At 41.7% G+C, this 19,951-nt stretch overlaps 1 protein-coding gene across 1 annotated transcript in view; it reads left to right on the forward strand.

Moving 5' to 3' along the window:
- The window catches only part of cfap74 (cilia and flagella associated protein 74), an 86,644-nt gene that overhangs the window by 20,532 nt on the left and 46,161 nt on the right, over window positions 1–19,951 (forward strand). The window contains exons 13-18 of the mRNA XM_015966959.3: window positions 2,920–3,072; window positions 3,203–3,321; window positions 16,692–16,758; window positions 17,399–17,488; window positions 18,962–19,147; window positions 19,365–19,470. Coding sequence (XP_015822445.3) covers window positions 2,920–3,072; window positions 3,203–3,321; window positions 16,692–16,758; window positions 17,399–17,488; window positions 18,962–19,147; window positions 19,365–19,470 — 721 coding nt within the window. The remainder of the gene's footprint in view (window positions 1–2,919; window positions 3,073–3,202; window positions 3,322–16,691; window positions 16,759–17,398; window positions 17,489–18,961; window positions 19,148–19,364; window positions 19,471–19,951) is intronic.

The following is a 19,951-nucleotide window of genomic DNA, read 5'->3' on the forward strand; positions in this document are numbered from 1 at the left end:
ATGATAATGATTGTTGGCCTTGTTGAAAAGACAAAATCCAGTAATACGAAACCTAAACATAGCACAAGAGAGACTTTCAAGACTTCATTCATGTCTGTAATGTTTGAAAAGTTTGTGAACACACCATTAGGAACTAATGAGTACTTATACTGTATGCATTTGCATAAATAAGTATATTTGATATACATGTAAAGGAGTTTTAGAGAAGGTAAAGTAGTGCATATTTCTTCTATGGAGGTGAGTCAGTGCTCTGCCTTATGCAACACTCTCTCATAGCTGAAATGTGAGTCGACAGGCATCACTTCTCATCGTGTTGCTGCTTTAAGGACCTCAGACCAAACGCAGTGTTGCAGCTCAGAGATCTAAGCAAGTGACAAGTCTAGTGGAAGTGATTTCTCTTCCGAACTTACAGATCAGACTAATGCTGTCATTTAAGCTACACAACACAATGGCTGCGCACATTGATGCAACAAAACTAACAAGATGAGTCATTAGGAGCATGATTAACTGTCAGTGCCTCACTTAGTTGTTAAAGAACAATTCAATAAAGGAAGACCAAACTCGACAGAAGACAGAATCTTGGACCACACAGTGTTATGTGCAAATGAATGAAAATCTTTTTTTAAATGTATTATATTATATCGTAGGGCTTCTCGATTATGGCAAAAATAATAATCACAATTATGGTGACTGAAATTGAGATCACGATCATTTAGGGTGATTTTTGAATTTATGTTGATTTTATTTGTTTTTATTCAGTCATAAAATTGCTCAGGGCACAATCAGGACAAAAATAAATAAGAAACAAGATGATCACTAAAATAACTCCTGATTCCCAGTATAAAAAGACCAATATACTTATAGCTCATAGTTTATGACCCAAGGGCTGTAGACCTTGGTTTAACTCATTTAAGTCTAACCAGTACAGACCCAAATACCAATATCTTGCAAATACTGACAGCAAGAATCATACAGTGGCATTTATAACAAATAAATGCTAATAAATTGATGTTCACAAAATGTTGCATAACATTTATTGAGTCGTGTCAAGGTGCTGTAGGAGCGTGCACTAGCACCGTGTCCTCAGAGAGATTAGTTATTATTTATCAGTGTGAGGAACTTATTTCTACCTTATTTATAAAGTATTTATTTACAAGTCCATCAGTTAATGTAATAATTGTCCCAACCACAGCTGCACTCCCCACCCCCCAACCCGGTCTCGCAGCAATCGGGGCAAGCTGCACGTGTGTTTAGCGCGCCGCACGCGCACATTTAGCTGTTTTTAGCGTCTCAGGAGACCGCAGGTGCGGTGTGTGTGTCACTCACTCTGGTTACTCCAACAGAGCCGACTCTGAGAGCTGTCTTTAGCGACTGACACATCACTACATCATTCCCTTTCCTAATGTCCTGAAGAACGGTCCGGGGCGCAGGCGGAGTGTTTAGCTAACCTGCAGGAAATGTCGACGACAGTTATCCAGAAAGTAGCTAAGAGTTACCAGAGATGTTTCTGAGGTGTTCGCTAGGTGTTTTTAAGATTTAAAAAGTCAAGAAGGGGGTCTGAAAAGCTGTTAGAAATAGCGTCAAAGTCGCTAAGTTGGCAACACTGTGGGGGGAGCGCTTCATTTGCAACTCAGGGCAGCGCAAGTGGGAGGAGCACATAATCGGCTTGTTTTGTTTTTATAATCGGTCAAAACTCAGATCGTAATCGTGATTAAAATTCGATTAATTGAGCAGCCCTATTATATCATACCTTAATGTATCATACTGTATCACACTGTAACGTGCCTTATCATACCGCGCTGCACTGTTCCACACTGTACCGTACCATACCGTACCATCTAACGCATTTCAGTCAATCGGTGGTATTTGCATGGCACACACTGATATTGTGATAATATACAGTGAGAAAATAAGTATTTGAACACCCTGTGATTGTGCAAGTTCTTCCACTTAGAAATTATGGAGGGGTCTGAAATTCACATTGTAGTTGCATTCTAGCGAGGATGATCCAGAGGAGGCATGGGAGAAAGTCATGTGGTCAGATGAGACCAAAATAGAACTAATTTGGTCAAAACTCCACTCACGGTGTTTGGAGGAAAAAGAAGGATGAGTTGCATACCAAGAACATTATCCCTTCTGTGAAGCATAGGGGTGGAGGCATCATGCTTTGGGAGTGATTTTCTGTAAAGAGGACAGGATGACTGCACTGTTTGAGGGAGAGGATGAATGGGGCCATGAGCATCAACAACCTCCTTCCTCAGTCAGAGCATTGAAGATGGGTCGTGGCTGGGTCTTCCAATGACCCGAAGCACACAGCCAGGATAACCAAGGAGTGGCTCCATCAGAAGCATACCAATGTTCTGGAGTGGCCTAGCCAGTCTCCAGATCTATGTAAATCCAGTAGAACATTTTTGGAGGAAGCTAAAATCTTGTGTTGCTCAGCATCAGCCCTGAAACCTGACAGATCTAGGGATCTGTGTACGGGGCTAAGATCCCTGTTGCAGTGCAGCAAACCTGGTCGATAACTACATGAAACCAACACTGATTTTCTCAGGTGTTGAAATACTTATGTGAAATACAAATAAATGCTTTTCAAATCATACAATGTGATTTCCTGATTTTCACCTACAATATGATTTTCAGACCCCTCCGTGATTTCTAAGTGGGAGAATTTGCAAATCACAGGACTGTATTTTTGATATTATGCAGCTCTATCAACCAACATTCCTGCTGAAATTCATTAGAAGTATACGGATCAAAAAATAAATAAATATAATGTTTTTAAAAAGAGATTTATTTTTTCTTCTGATGAATCGAATTCTGCTTCACAGTCACTCTGTATTATACTGAAAATGTTATTTCTGCTTCTGCTTTAGCCTCTCTTTCTGTACCAGTAGTTATTTCTTTGTCTGTTTCCAGAAGCCCATCACTGAGAAGATGACTTTGGTGCAAACAGAAGAAAACAAAGAGGAAGTTGCTGCAGCCAGTGAGAGATTCAAGCCTAGAAGAACTCAGGAAAATATGCTGAAAGGGCCTCCCTTCATCAGTAAACCAGAAGTCATCATCTTCAAGGTAATGCCCCTGAGTTCAAAAATACATTCTTCTAAATAAACCCCACTTTTTGTTTCTCCTGTAGCCAAGTTTGCCCAGAAATATTATTTGCAGCTAAGTAGTTTTATATGTTTAAAATGTTCTGTTTTAGGACTTTGATGTTGGGAAACTGTATAAGAAAAAAATCATCCTAATAAACTCTGGCTACACCATGAACCACTGCAAACTCCTCAGGGTCTCTCCTCAGCTCAGCCGTTTCATCTCTGTCAAGTAGGTGGTTTTTTTTTAAACAAAGACCAGTAAACATTTTCACAAGAACAACTAGAATATGTTGCATTTGCATCAATAATTCAAACAATTCTATAGAAAGATCTGTAAAAAACATACATTTTACATTCTTCACTTACAATGAAAATAATACTTTGTTTCTAGGTGAAACCCAAATTTCAGAGAAAGATCACTTAAAATGATCTTATTTTGGTACAAAATGTATTTTATCAGGTCTGTTTAATTATTTAAGGTTGGAAGGAACTAATTGCCCTTTACTGCTCATTTTTAACCTAACATTCAGAATACTGCAGGGTTTAAAGGGGTCTTGATTTGTTTGACTCTGGAAAAAGTCATAAAAATTGTATTAATGTGCTAAATTGTCCTTTAGTTCCTTGTGGAGTGCAACAACCTGCATTTTAGGCATCTGATGGATCACTGTTGTCTAGTTGTATTAAAAGTCCTACGAGGTTGATAAATATTTAAACATTTACCTTTTAGAGGTAAAAGAGGCTGTCAGTTTAATGTTTGCAACTATGTACTTGCATTGGTTCTTTATGTTTAACACCCTCAGTTGTGTTTTGGAAAAATCTGCTTATTAGTTAGCTGATAGAATCGCAGCCACTTTTTGTCATTTTGGAAAAAATGATGAAATGTGCATGAGAGCAGAGCCTGTTCTCCCACAAGTGGACGCCAGCTTGGATCACCACACGCCCAGCTCCTCTTAGGAGTCCCAGCTAAATGAGTCAGTCCATGTCTCTTTTGTCTCCTCTTCCTGAGCCTGCCAGCAGCCCACAGCCTGAGCAGAGATGCGTTGTTCTCCAGGTCACTCTCTGTGTACTGCTTAGCTCTTCCATAACTTGATGTGGTCTCCTTCTTCTGCCTGACTGAGTAAGAAGTCTTGTAGGCTACAGCAGGGTCAGCTGGAAACTCTGGGCGCTGTTTGTGAGCACTGATGTGGGACTACTTGTCTGAACAAATCACCTTCTAGTCCTCCATTACTCAATAGTTATCGACACACTTTTGCACCAGATGCACAAATGTGTAGTTTTTTTACCCTTTAGCATGGTTGACTCCATCTACCTCCAATTAATATGACAGAAGTACAGTCAGTTATCCATTAGAGTTCAGACCATTCATTTGCAGTAATATTTACTCGGTACAATTGTCAGTAACGCGGTAATTACAATGCATTTTTAAACCCAGAATCAAGATGTGTTCTTTAAAAATTCAAATTGCGGGAAACCCGAAGAAAGATCCAGTATCTGCATATATTAGGTCATTTATGGACTCAGCTTTGCGGGCAGACAGGACGCCGGGGTAACGGCTCAAATTCTCCCGCTGCTCCTGCACGCGACCGCTGCCACATTCACAAAATCGCTCCACTAAAACAAAATAATTGACTTGCGATCGTTCATATCAGCGCATATTCTCTGGTATTTTGTGCTTTTCTGACGTGCTTTGCCTCAGCTGAGTTCATAATCTGTGCCCCGGTGATTTCAACTCATTACTGCTGGAGCGCCCCGCATGTGAAGATCCCTTTGGCTGATCGTTAGAAAGTAGGAAGTCTAGGAAACAGTTTTTTCTGGAAGACGGAGAAAACATGCTGCATGCAGGAAGGTTAGAGAGAGAAAGGGCAGGAAATTATTCAAATAAAATCAAGAAAAAAAGAAAAAAGTAGGTAGATTTATCCCCAATACACATTTTTACCAGTGAAAAGCAATAATATATACGCATTTAATATTTATACAAGTGATAGAATCAGATCACCCCAGAAGTCAGTCCCACATCCAGGGCCGTATCAAGGCATTTGGGGACCAAGGCAAATATAGGCTTGGAGCCCCCACCACCTCACTCCCTGCTCAGTTAATGTAAGATGGCAGCGTGCTGAGAGTACAGATTGTTGTTGCTTTTATTTAATAAACAATCATTTTAAAGCACTGTTATTATATCTGACTGTTTTTAACAGCAACCCTAGCTCAGACACCACATCACCTTCCACATATATGTCATGAGCTCACTGAGCGTCACATTACCAGATTCATATTGAAGTTGTATTGGTGAAAGTAACTTAAAGTAATGCAAAAGTAGTGTAATGCCTTACAATTTAAAATCAGTAATATTGTAATGTAATGAATTACTTTAAAATGAGGGTAACAAGTAATAAATAATGCATTACAGTTTTGAAGTTACTTGCCCAGCACTGGTCTTCACCATAGTGAAGACTATTTTTCCTGGGGTCCGCATCATTAAAAAACATTTACAATAGTACATATGCAGTGTACGAAAAATAACATACATATCCATTAATAAGAAAATTCAGCAAAGATAAAAATAATTCAAATAAGAAAATATATACCCCCCCCCCCCCCCCCAACAGGCCAGTTAATAACTATAGAAAACTAATTAAAAAAAACACATCAGTCATTTAGTTTTAGTTTTACATTGTTATGTATGACCAAAGTCTTCAGAATTTCTTTGAATCTGCCATGATCATTTATTAATGCCACTCCTGGAGGCAGGATATTCCAATATGAAACAGCTCTGTAAATGACTGTTCTCTTGAGGGCATTAGTTTTGGCAATGGAAGGGTAAAGGTTACTTGGGAGACTTTCCTTGTGTTAAAACCATGTCTCTTACATGTCGGTAGCAACTTTGTGAACAAACTAAAAGGTTTATGTGATGTCCAAGTTTTTTGCAAAGAGAGAATCAGGCTACAGGCTAATCTGCCATTCCTCGAGGCATATCATCCTGAATTACTCTCACCTTGTTATAATAATAATCATTAAAATAACTTGCAATTTCAGATGGTTTAGTTATGAATGTCCCATCCACTTCAATGAACGATGTTGATTTATTTGTTTTACTTCTACCCATAAGTTCATTTATTGTCCTCCATAATTGTTTGCCATTTTTACTATAGTTCTGAAATTCCTTTTGATAGTATTGTTTTTCTTTTGTCTATTTAACCTTGTTACCCTACTCCTTAGTACCCGATAATCTTCCCAGTCGCCAAGCCTTCTTGATGTGACAGCCACATGTTTCTTTTCATCTCAGATTTTCATAGTTTGCTGTAATTCATCATCATCATCTTTTTTTACTGGAGCATGTTCATCACGTACCCCTGCAAATAATTTGTAGAAGTTGTCCAGAGCCAACTCAGGACGTGTGTGTTGTAGTACCTCTGCCCACTGTATATTTGCCACATCTCTAACAAAGTCATCTTCAGAGAAAGATTTATACATTGTTCTCCAAATTACCTTTGGCGCCGCCCTTGGAATTTTTGTTGTATAAACCAGGGCAAAATAAGAGCAACAATGAAAAAACACAACATAAACACACCAACAAAACCATACACAACAGTTAGAGACAGACTAGTACCGCCAAAAGACAAAATAGCAGCAGGACATAAATGTAGAGTCATTTATGAAATCCCATGCAAACTCTTCAATAAAACATACATAGGAGAAACCGGAAGCCAACTCAACACACGAACAATAGAACATAGAAAGGAGTGTGAGAGAGAAACAAGTCAAAGACACACAAGAGCAGCAAAAGAAGACACAGAAAGTACAATCAAGAAGTCAGCCGTAACAGATCACTGCACAAGAGAAAACCATATAACGGACTGGGACAACACATGGATCATAAACACCGAACAACAGAAATACAAAAGATGGATAAAAGAAGCTATAGAGATAAGGAGACGTGGATGTGGGACCATGAACAGGGACGATGGGGTTTCGTGCATGGGACTGCATCATCGGAGAGGGGAGAGCGGGCAGCAGAGGGCGACAACGTCCTCTGCTGCCTGCGGAAAAACGGAGGAGGAAGTGACGCCACCATCAGCGTCAGCTCTGAGGAAGTTTTGCAGTCGGCAAACAAAACTGTCAGCAAGGTAAAAAAAAAAACTTTTCTGTGTTTTAAAAACAGAACTAAAAATGTCACACTCTAATCGGCTAATGACTCTAAAACACTTGCAATGGGTTCCTGAGCCTTTAGATTGTCTCTCAGTCTAAATTTGATTACTGAGATGAATGGACTTTCGCATCACATTCAAATTTTTTGAGTTTCTCCTGTATATAAATACCAACTTCCACGTGAGGAACCATGTAACGTAAAATGGCAACAATGCTGTACAATGGGTAAATGAGTAATTATTTATACTTTTTACATTGAAACAAACTTTAAATTAGCCAAATATTATTTTATGTAGATGTAACATTAAAAATTTCACTCCTATACCGTTTTAAATGTACAATTTAAACCTCTTGTGGGGATGATGCTGCTTCATTTACTAAAGTCTTATTTCGTGATGCATCTTATCTCTTAACATTCTTCAAACAAGCACCAGTGAACATTGCACTTCTGACCCGTTTCCCTAATTATTACTATTATTTTATTGGGTTTATTTCCTATTTCTAATTTTTGCTCATCATCTATTTTATTGCACCAAGTACCACAGCAATTTCCTAATGTTGTGATTTCTTGCACATATGTTAATAAAACCTTCTGATTCTGATTCTGATTCTGACCTGTCTTGTTACACTAACACCTAATCAGACCGTCACCTTAAACACAGGCCATTCTGATAAACAAGGAGAACTTTATACTCGACAACTTTAGGAGTATGTTCTGTGTAAATTAAGATGCTGTTTTATTTTCTCGTGCATTTAAAAATTTGTTGATAAAGTCAAGTCAACTTTATTTATATAGCACTTTACAACAGCATCAAAGCTGACCAAAGTGCTTAACAAGCCAAAAAGAACAGAAGTTTCCTAAAATTCTAAAAATAAGATAAAAGTACATCAAAAAGTAAAAAAAAAAAAACCTGACAAAACAAACATATCAAACTGACATAAAAGCTACTAAAACAGATGCATTCTCAAACTGAATTAAAAGCAGCTGAGAACAGATGAGTCTTTAAAAGTGATTTAAAACCCGACAGTGAGGAAACCATCCTAATCTGGATTGGGAGTGCATTCCACAACCTTGGAGCTGCTACTGAGAAGGCTCTGTCACCCCTGAGCTTTCTCTTCGTTCTCGGCACCTCCAGGAGAAACTGGTCGGCTGACCTCAGTGACCGAGACGGGGAGTAAGTAACTAAAAGTTCACACAGATACTGCAGAGCAAGGCCATGTACGTCTTTAAAAGCCAATAAAAGAACCTTGTGCTGGACCCTAAAATCGACAGGCAACCAGTGCAGCGATAAAAACACGTAATCAAACAAATCAACTTACAAGTTGCCCTTTGCAATTCTTTATTCATGGTTTTTGTGCTTTTTTCCCAAACAAACTACAAAACACGCCTAAGGCAGCACTTCATTTAGTGAAGAAAACCAAGTTTTTTTTCTTTTGAACATGAACTAAGTGCAGCAGTAAGATTGTTCAAGTTCACATTCACACCAAAGGATAGCTTTGATATATAATTTTTATTATTTTCAGGAACGGTTGCGCAAGTGTGAGGATGTTTTAGTTTTTAAATGAATTATGAACAGAGTGTGCTTATTGATTTACTGTAGAGGAAGTCAATGGGGATTGGTAAGAATACATAATTTAGTCAGTGATACTGTAAAACCATGAATTCAGCCTTCTGCAGCAAACTTATTGTAGAGTATGGCCTCATTTGCAGCATTTATATAGGGCTGTAGCAGGCTTTTTCAAACACTGCCTCGCTCAGCACTTAATCCCAAGTGATCTGCTCTATTTTCATTCTCATGTCTTTTATGCCACCTGTCTTGAAGGCAAAAAAATAAAACAATAGTACCAATAAAGAACTTTGCCAAAAGTGAAAAATTACAAAGAATCAGATGAAAGTTAAATGACCACCAGGTTAGCAGGTGGAATCCTTTTCTAGGTTTCAGATCACAGCAGTGTGCTGCGTGGTAACTTCAGCCAGACTGCTCCAACTTTCTCACCTCGGAGCGGGACCACAGGCTTCAAATAGCTGGCTTAGACTAAACCTGTTGTTCCATTTCCCTTCTGCTGACGGTAGCATGTACAGAGCGGGGTTTATATTGTGATCTCACAGTTTAGAAGTCATGTTTTTATTATTTTGCATTAGAGTTTGTTTACTTTTATGTCATTGCTCACAGAAAAACTATAATTACTTTTTCATTTTTCACATTTAAAAATACATCTTTTTTTGTGTGCATAAAAAATTAATTTTTTTACAACTCCATCCATCTGTCGCCCATTTATCTGAGGCCAGGTCATAGGGGCAATAGCCTAAGCAGGGAGGCCCAGACATCTTTCTCCCCAGCCACTTGGGCCAGCTCTTCTGGGGGAATCTCAAGGTGTTCCCTGGCCAGATGAGAAACATAGTGTCACGTTAAGGGGATGGTTAGGACCCAAAAATGCAGATACCCAGGATCACTCGAGGCAGGAGTTGATGTAAAGAATAAATCCTTTTATTTGTAGGATGACAACAAAAATAAATCCAAAAGGCTGTGAGCCAAAAAACCAAAAGTCCTGGAGCACAGGACACCGAAAGCTCACTTAGAGCACAAAGTCTGTGGACGAGACAAACGGCTCACACAGAGCACCAGAAAACGCTGACATACAAAACAATGGACCGACAAGACACTGAGACAAGACAGGGCTTAAATACACTGGGGCATAATGAGATGATGAGCTGCAGGTGTGAGGGGAGAGAACCAGGTGAAAGTGATAACTAATCAGGGAGGAGGAGCAGGAGAGGACACCAGACCTAACTGGGAAAGGACACACACACACACACACACAGCGCTGGACTGACCATAGGGCATAGCGGGCAACTGCCCGCTGGGCCGACCCTTTCATCTTTTATGGGCCGGTGTCTGTTTTTTTTTTTTTTTTTTTTTTTTTTTTTTTTTTTCCTGGCCTCTAGTTGTTGCGGACAACTTGTCCGCGCCGCCCCACGCGACGCCTCGTAAAAGTTGGTGGATTGGCCAATTGGTAATAATACACTCTGGGCTGGACCAATAGCCAGAGGTCTGATGCACCCGCCAGTTGTTTGTGAATCTCAGTAAACAGACAGACGAGCTTTACAAAATGGAGAACAAAAAACGGAAAGGAGGAGCGGAGAAAATTCGACTAAAAAAGAAACTGGCCCTTCAGGCTGATGCTGGCACGTGTTAAAATCTCACAGTTGTTTGGTAGTGAAGGTTCAAGTAAAATCAATTTAGGAAGTGATGGAGCCTCAGCCCAGCGACAGATTGGAGAAGAAAAGAGGGAGGAGGAGGAGAAACCCGAGCCGGTGTTGTGCCATAAATTGACTCGCTGCCAAAAAATGATTAGCCACCGCAGGATCGCGCACGGTTAGGTAATTGCATTTCTAGACAAAATTCCCCAGGATTTCGCCCTAAAACTCAGCATATCTAGCAATATGGACATTCAGAAAGCAAAGATAACCTCTTCCGGTACTTAAACAGATGTTTATCGCGGATATTAGTGTGGCAGTGTTTGTGGCACCCTGCGCGGGAGCACGAGGACGTGCTTGTGGAAAGAGGGAGGAAGATGTGGCAGTGTGGTGAGCATCCACAATATCCCGATTGATGATGTGCCCTGGCTGCGTGGTTAAGCAGATGCCCCTTTGGCTGACTGGTTAGAGCGTATGACTCTCACTCGGGAGTCTGGGGATTGAATCCCGCCTGGCACTCGTTTCTGCACCTTGCCACATTAGTTTTTCCAGTTCGGAAGTTGTTTTAAGTGTTGCTATTTGTCTTAAACGTTCACAATGAGGATATATTAATCATTTTTGCAATATTTGCGATTGAAAGATGGTTTGTGCCACAAACTTTGTGATAAGAACTGGCTTTCTTTATGTTACAGCCTTGATACTAAAAAAATAAATAAACAATGTAAAATGGCACCCTGTATTGAATGTAAACGTTGTATAAATGGAAATAAACAATTCTCCAGCGATTTAATTTTTTTCCCCTTCCTTTCTTTAGTCCACTTGACATGGAGCCACAGTTAACTAGTTTGGGGCACATTTTTACTTGAAAAAAAGTATTTAAAATGATCAAGCTTTGGCTTTAATGACACTGTGTAGGTTGCTATTCATTACGTTGCTCTATTTAAAAGTAACAAGATAAAAGCACTTCAGCACATAAAATTAAGATTGTCACTTGCCAAATAGAGACTATACCCTCCTGTTTACCTATAAGAAATGCCTCAAAATATCTTTAAATTCTTTATTGATGATTTAATTGTAGACAACTAAAATGGCATTTTACTTGCCAAAAAGTGATCGAATTGCTAAGATTTTCATGGAGGCTAAAATTGACCAAATAAGGGTTTTATGTTTTATCTGTTGATGTTACTGTACTCATACTGCCTACTGTATCATCATAAACACCCCAAAAATGGCACAGAAAAAAAGAAAAAAAAAAAGAAAATAATTTCCCTTGCCAAAAATTGATTACAGTGTCCTGGTCACCTGTAAAGGGTTACATTTACCTAAATATTACTTTATTTATTATCTCTTGATGTTATTAGTGCCATCACAGGATGCCGGGTGTCTTTCACATTCATAAACACCTCAAAAATGGCAACAAATGATCATTTCCCTTGCCAAAAATTGATTACAGTGTCCTGGTCACGTGTAAAGGGTTAAATTGACCTAAATATTACCTTATTTATTATCTCTTGATGTTATTAGTGCCATCACAGGATGCTGGGTGTCTTCCACATTCATAAACACCTCAAAAATGGCAACAAATGATAATTTCCCTTGCCAAAAATTTATCACAGAGTCCTGGTCACCCATAAAGGCTTAAATTGGCATAAACATTACTTCATTTATTATGATGCTGGGTGTGTTCCACAATCATATTCGAATAAACATGAAAATATTCCGTCCGAATATCTGTTTCTTGTTATAAATATAACAGTTAAAATAGGAGAAACACGTGACTCCCCAGGAAGGGTCGTAACACCACTTGCCTCACGCACATAAGTGAACAAATCAAAGCAGCATGGAGACACTCCATCTCCAACCACCTCTCAGGCAGCAGCCTGCACTCCCAAGTTCTACACGTCACCAGAACATAAACAACCGCAACACAATAAAAGCAGTGTTATACAAAATGGAAGGCCTGTAGTGTTTATTCTCTTACAGTAACAACTTATCAATTTTTTGGAGGAATTTATTTGAGAATTTTTTGGTTTTTAGTAATTGTGCAATAGAAAAGTAATCGCTAGATTAATCATCTAAATAGTCATTAGAATAGTCGACTATTCGATAAAATAATCGTCAGAATAATCATTTTAAAAATAATCAGTTACCCCCAACCCTACTTTTTAGAATACCAGGATAGGAAGGATGGTGTAGGTTTACGTTTATTAGATTGATACATAAATACTACCAATAAGAAATTGTACGTTGGTGTGTGTCAGAAACAGCATAAGGCTTAATGTCTTTTCCAAAAAAACCAGGTGATGGGCCGGTCTCCAGTCAAAATGCCCGGGCTGAATTTTTGTCCCAGTCCAGCCCTGCACACACCTAGCTGAGGGAGGACATAAACACACACACACACACACACACACACACACACACACACACACACACACACACACACACACACACACACACACACACACACACACACACAAACACCTAGCTGAAGGAGGACATAAACACACACACACACACACCTAGCTGGAGGAGGACATAAATACACACACACCACACACAAAACTGGAATAATAGACCTATGGAAATTATGGTGGGGAGACTGAAGGAACACAGGACCTGAGAGGGAATATCTGGAGGGCTGAAGACCAGGGGACACAAGAGGAACACAAAGAGACACAGACCATGACAGTAACTGGAACACTTGAGACTGGGACACTTGAGACTGGAACACAGGGGACACTTGAGACTGGAACACAGGGGACACTTGAGACTGGGACACTTGTGGGAACGCTGGGGAGGTAGACACTTGTGGGAACGCTGGGGATGTAGACACTTGTGGGAACGCTGGGGACGTAGACACTTGTGGGAACGCTGGGGACGTAGACACTTGTGGGGACGCGGGGACGTAGACACTTGTGGGGACGCTGGGGACGTAGACACTTGTGGGGACGCTGGGGACGTAGACACTTGTAGGGACGCTGGAGACAGGAACACTGGGGATCGGAACACTTGTGGGGACTGGAACACTTGTGGGGAGACTTGAGCCTGGGACTCAGGAGACTGGAACACTTGTGACGTGGCCGTCGAGACTTGAGACGGGGAGACGTCGACCTCAGAGCTGGAGACGTTGACTTCAGAGCTGGAGACGTCGACTTCAGAGACAGGAGGCGTCGACTTCAGAGACAGGAGGCGTCGACTTCAGAGACAGGAGGCGTCGACTTCAAGACTGGAGGCGTCGACTTCAAGACTGGAGGTGTCGACTTCTGGCTTGGAGCCATCGACTTCTGGCCTGGAGGCGTCGACTTCTGGCCTGGAGGCATCGACTTCTGGCCTGGAGGCGTCGACTTCTGGCCTGGAGGCGTCGACTTCTGGCCTGGAGGCATCGACTTCTGGCCTGGAGGCATCGACTTCTGGCCTGGAGGCGTCAACCCTTGGACTTGAGGCGTCGACCTTTGGACTCGAGGCGTTGACCCTTGGACTGGAGGCGTCGACTTCTGGCCTGGAGGTGTCGACTTCTGGCCTGGAGGCGTCGACCCTTGGCCTGGAGGCGTCAGACTGGACGAAGCCTCTTGGACTGGCTGGACCGGAGCCTCTCGGACTGGCTGGACCAGAGCCTCGTGGATGGGCTGGACCGGAGCCTCTTGGATGGGCTGGACCAGAGCCTTGTGGAAGAGCTGGTCCGGATGCGGTGCGTCCACCAGGACCACCGCCGAAGCAGGATGCGATGCGTCCTCCGGAACCACCACTGAAGCTGGATGCGATGTGTCCTCTGGGACCACCGCTGAAGCTGGATGTGGTGATGGCAGATGGAACTCAGACGTGGGTTGCAGAGCAGGGGCCTCTTGGACAGGTGGCACAGCTCTGGCTTCAGGAGACTGCTGGTGATGGTGGTGATGTTTGTGACGAGTGTGTCTCCTCGGAGGTGTTGAGATGACGTCGGCAGAAACGGTGGGAGAAGAGGAGGTTTCTGGGACATCTGCTGACCGAGAGCGCAGACCTTGAGGTGAGGATTCAGCTCCCTTAGCTACCTGACCCACCAGAAGACTGGAGGTAGCGTCAGGAGGAACCGTGCCTCGCCAGCAAAGCTGATCAGGAGATGAAACCCGGGCTCTTTGCTGCTGTGACGTGGAGGGTGGACTCGTCTGAGGTGCTGAGACAGCATCAGCATGTACAGGAGGGATGGAGATGAAACCGGATCTGACGGACTGAGACGGGGAGGTGGCGCTGTCAGGACCAGACGGAGATGTGGAGGTGTGGTGCTTCTTAGATGCAGAGAAGGCAGCTCTTACAACAGCGCTTGCTGACAGATTAAAATCCTCAGAAAAGGAGGGAAACTGTGGGCTGCTGCAAGCGTCCTGCAGATCCTCAGCGAAGTCCCAAAAAACTAACTTCTCAATAGGATTCTGATCTAAATAACGGCTGGCCCATTGCAGGGCTCTTCCCCTTAGGAGGAACACCGTGTTAATAACCAGGTCCATGTCCAACATGTCCATGTCATAAAACATCACCAAGTCCAATAAAAAGGTCCTACAGGAGTCCGGGTCACCATAAAAAGGGTACATCCGGGTCTGCTGGGTCCTGGTTGGTCGGTCCATTCTGTCACGTTAAGGGGATGGTTAGGACCCAAAAATGCAGATATCCAGGATGACTCGAGGCAGGAGTTGATGTAAAGAATAAATCCTTTTATTTGTAGGATGACAACAAAAAGAAATCCAAAAGGCTGCGAGCCAAAAAACCATAAGTCCTGGAGCACAGGACACCGAAAGCTCACTTAGAGCACAAAGTCTGTGGACGAGACAAACGACTCACACAGAGCACCAGAAAACGCTGACATACAAAACAATGGACCGACAAGACACTGAGACAAGACAGGGCTTAAATACACTGGGGTACAATGGGAGGATGATGAGCTGCAGGTGTGAGTGGAGAGAACCAGGTGAAAGTGATAACTAATCAGGGAAGAGGAGCAGGAGAGGACACCAGACCTAACTGGGAAAGGACACACACAAACACACACCACACACAAAACTGGAATAATAGACCTATGGAAATTATGGTGGGGAGACTGAAGGAACACAGGACCTGAGAGGGAATATCTGGAGGGCTGAAGACCAGGGGACACAAGAGGAACACAAAGAGACACAGACACAGACCATGACACATAGTCCATCCAGCATGTCCTGGGTCTTCCTTTGGGCCTCCTCCTGGTTGGATGTGTCCTGAAAACCTCACCAGGAAAGCTTCTATGAGGCATCCTAAATAGATGCCTGAGCCACCTCAACTGGTTCCTCCCGATGTGGAATTTCATCCAAGTCCCTCCCGCATATTCGAGCTTCTCTTTCAATCTCTAAGGGAGAGCTCAGCCAACCTGCAGAGAAAACTCATTTAGGTCGCTTGTTTCCGTGATCTCATTCTTTCTCGTGACCATAGGTGAGGGTATGAACGTCGGCCGTTAAATGGAGAGCTTTCAGTTTTAGCTCAACTCTCTCTTCACCACGGCAGACCGGTACAATGTCCACATCACTGTAGACGCAGCACGCCTATCAATCTCCCGCTCCATATTTCCCATTTTACATCTCATTTAAGAAAAAAAAGCCAGCAGTGACTGAACTTACTTTTCTTTTTTTTTTATTTGCCCTTAAAACATGTTCTGTCCCAATAGCAACACAGCAGAAACCCACCATGTTCTAGAATCTTTTTTACAGGCTCATAGCTACACGTGTTTTTGCTACTTATTGAATTGTGAGTATTCTTGCTGCTTCTTTTGCTGACCTTCTGCTGTATTAATATTGATTTGCCCTCCTGTGTCTTCAGAAGGCCAGGAAGTTGCCAAACTCCTCTGGGCACCATTGTGAGATTGTTTTTGCTTTGGAAAATTTCACACTCCTCATGCTTCTACCTCGTCTAATTTTTACACCTGGTTTAGAGTTTGAGCCAGTAAGTTTAATGGTGTGTGTGTGTATGGGGGGGGGGGGGGGGTGTCTTCTTTTTATTGCCTGTTACAAGGTGAATGTGTGACTCTTCTGTTAGCGGCTTGTATCTTAGCAGAGTTTTCATCACTATTCATTTGGAGTGACTGATTTGGGTTGTATAGAACATTCGGTTACTGCCTGGTTTGCGTTTTTACTTTCATGCCAAATTTTTGCTGTTAGAATAAAGCATTGAAATGTGCCTTTAAATTATGTCACCAGTAAAAAACAGACCCACAAAACAATTTAGTTTCTTCCTGATAGTAACTTATCTCTTTGTTTCAGCTTTGAGCCCTCTGGTCCCATATCTGCTGGGATGTCCAGTAGCTTCCAGGCTATTTTCCTTCCTACGGTGAGAACTTTCACGTTTCCTTTGGAGGAGCCACAACGATCAAATCTGAGACGTATTTAAAACATTAGAAATGACTAAACATCAGGTCTTTCAGGATATTTGTGCTATTTTCAATTACTTTCTTACATTCTGTAGCTTCCCGTCTGCAAAATTTCCTCATTCATGAGGCGGTGAAACACTTCCATTGTTAATGCATTATTACTTGTTTGGACTGATTTATCTGGACATTTAAATGTGTGCTGTAAATGTCACCAGTAGAAGCTACAAGTTGTATTCTTAATACATTCAGGCCCTGCCAGAAAGGGTTTTTCATAACATTGTAATGTAAAAATGGAAAACATGTAAAACTTTATAAAATACTTTTACATTAATCACTATAAAAGTTAGGACTTTTTGATTACATCAGGCCACTTTGGTCACACATCAAAGCTATAACTCCAAACATAACATCTCCAGCTAGTTATTTAGCATCATTAGTTAGTTAGCCGTTAGAGTTCAACGTGTTATTTAATTCTCACAACTCTTGAAAATTCATTCAATTTTTCATTTTAGTGTAAACAGGTCTGATTTTGTCAGCTTCATAAAGCGTTGAACCTTGAATATTCATTCAGAATGTTTTCCAACTTCCTGATCTCTGCAGATTAACGAGGACTTGGAAGGAGAAATTCATTTTATGTCAGCAGCGGGCCCTTTCTCTGTGCCGGTCAGATGCAACACAAAGAAATGCAGAGTGAGTAGAGTGCTATACAACCAACAGGAAGCTATCACATGTTAATTATCGTTGAATGTATATAAATTATATAGACGAACCCTCTGGGCTGTCACCTGTGTTTCTGAAGAGCTGAATTGAAGCCCAGTGGGCGGTTCCCACCACCGCCATCTTGGCCACGTCCCACTCCTCGTCACTCCTGGAAATGGAACTGAGAGCAGGGCTGTAAACATGGGGTGGATCATTAAGACCTTTCAAACTCTGAGCCGATGTAGCTATGAGCTAACTGAAGTTAGCGTAGGTTGGGGGGGGGGGGGCTTTCATGCCAGAAAACTGCAGGGGGAGTATTTTTTAACATGAGGCCAAGGCTGAGTTTTTCTGCTACTTGTCAAACAAAAGGACACGCCCCTAATAATTCATCATTTCAAGCTTTAAATACATCTGAACCGATGACTTGCAAAAACTTTCGACCCCCTCAGAGTTGTCATGACAGTAAACTTGACCTTTTAAACCTACAGATTTTTTAACCAGGCTGTAAACATGTTTATTTAGGGGCGACGGTGGCACAGGAGTTAAGTGCTCGCCCCGTAATCGGAAGGTGGCAGGTTCGAGCCCCGCTCAGTCTGTCGCTGTCGTTGTGTCCTGTGGTCTGAGGGACCGGTGGCGCCAGTGCTCAGCAGCCTCGCCTCTGTCAGTGCGCCCCAGGGCAGCTGTGGCTACATTGTAGCTCATCCCCACCAGTGTGTGTGAATGGGTGAATGACTGGTTGTGTTGTAAAATGCCTTGAGGGGTTCCAAGACTCTAGAAGGCGCTATATCAAATACAGGCCGTTTACCATTTACCATTTCTGCTGTGAAGTTGGAATTTTTAACATGGGAGTCAATGGGAACCTGCTCATTTCTGCAATTTTGTCACTTCCACGTTGGCTTCGGTTTTGCCAGGTCGTGGTTTTAATGCATAGTCTAATATGGTTGAATTTCTCATTTGATTCTTTGTATCTGCAGAATGTGAATATATGTAATATTGATTAGTGTGATGTAAAACACAGACCAGATTAGTATGGAGTCGGCTGAATGGCTCAAGACAGGCAACCTGAAAAATCAATCATTTATTAACAAGTTGAAAACACTAAGGTTAAATTCAAAAGCAAACGTGTCATTTGCTTGGCAGCTTACCCAGGAATTTATTTACTTAGAAAAAAAAGCCATACTTTTTCCATCAGTCACCAAAATAAATTTAGTTTTTGGCAACTCGGTGTAACATCATTGTAGGAAAAAACTAAAATGAACAAAAACCTAAGAAATCACCTCAAATATTCTTATCTGGCTTGATGTGAACCAGGCTTAGTGGCTGTCTAACTCAATGTAACAGCTCTGTCTCTTTATAAATCAATGTTCATGTATGTTAAACCATGAGTGTGGGTTGGCAGCTTTACTTGTTAACTAGTTCAAATGATTTTATTTTGTGTTTTGTGAATGTATTCTTTCTCTATAGCTGGAGGTTGACAGCCAGTTCATTGACTTTGGATCACACGTCGTGGGCCAGACCATTTTACGGACCATCAGCTTAACCAACAAGGGAGCTCTGGCCACCCTCTTCAGCCTGGACACCTCTACACATCTCAGTCCAGAAACTAGCCATGTCCAGATGCCGTCCCAGGCTTTTGCCAGCATGAGCCTGGTCAGACTTTGATATGAGTTGCTGTGCATGTCAAGTCCTCTGAGACATGTTTGTTTACAGCAGTAAAATGTCTTTTTTCATGTCAGACATTTTATTTCATTTTACGTCTAATAACCCATGTCTAATTTTCTGCTCTACGTTATAAAAATAGTCAAAGATTAAGAATATTAAGTGCATTTGTTTTAGGATAACTCAGTGTTTTGTTTTTTCCTTCTAGGAGAAATCCAGTGAAAACTTAACATGCAGCGTTTCTTCCATGGGTGCTGAACAAGTCCAACCTGATCAGCAGAATCTGGATTTCTCTGAGGTTTCACCGCAATCAGGTTCGACTACTGCTTAAATATTAAAGATCAGGTCCACAGAGAAACAATTTCTTACTTATCTATTTTGAAAATGATCGGTCTCTGAGTTTAACAAGCAGGCTGAATGTGAAAATAGTCTTCTACCCTTATTCCCTGCATTAGCTTCTGGTAGAAAATAGATGGAAAAAATGCTCTGTTCAGAAAAGCCTGACAGTTCTACATCACACTGTCACTTTACATTCATGGACTCACCCATCATGTCTCACAGCGGGGAAGGATGTTGTTGGGCTAGTGTCCAGGAAACAGCAGATAACGTTTTTAAGAGAAGCTAACAGTTATCACTAGCAACTCCCCCACACATCACAACTCCTCCAGGCTTGTGTTATTTGTGGAAATAAAACATCAACGTTGCAGAGCCAACGAAGTGGGTGGTAGAGTCACATTGCTGTTAGCCAATCAGAGGTGAGATGTCCAAATATCAGGAAATAAGACTCCAGACCCT

The sequence above is a fragment of the Nothobranchius furzeri genome, chromosome 15 (assembly GCF_043380555.1).
Source record: "Nothobranchius furzeri strain GRZ-AD chromosome 15, NfurGRZ-RIMD1, whole genome shotgun sequence".
Classification (NCBI taxonomy): domain Eukaryota; kingdom Metazoa; phylum Chordata; class Actinopteri; order Cyprinodontiformes; family Nothobranchiidae; genus Nothobranchius; species Nothobranchius furzeri.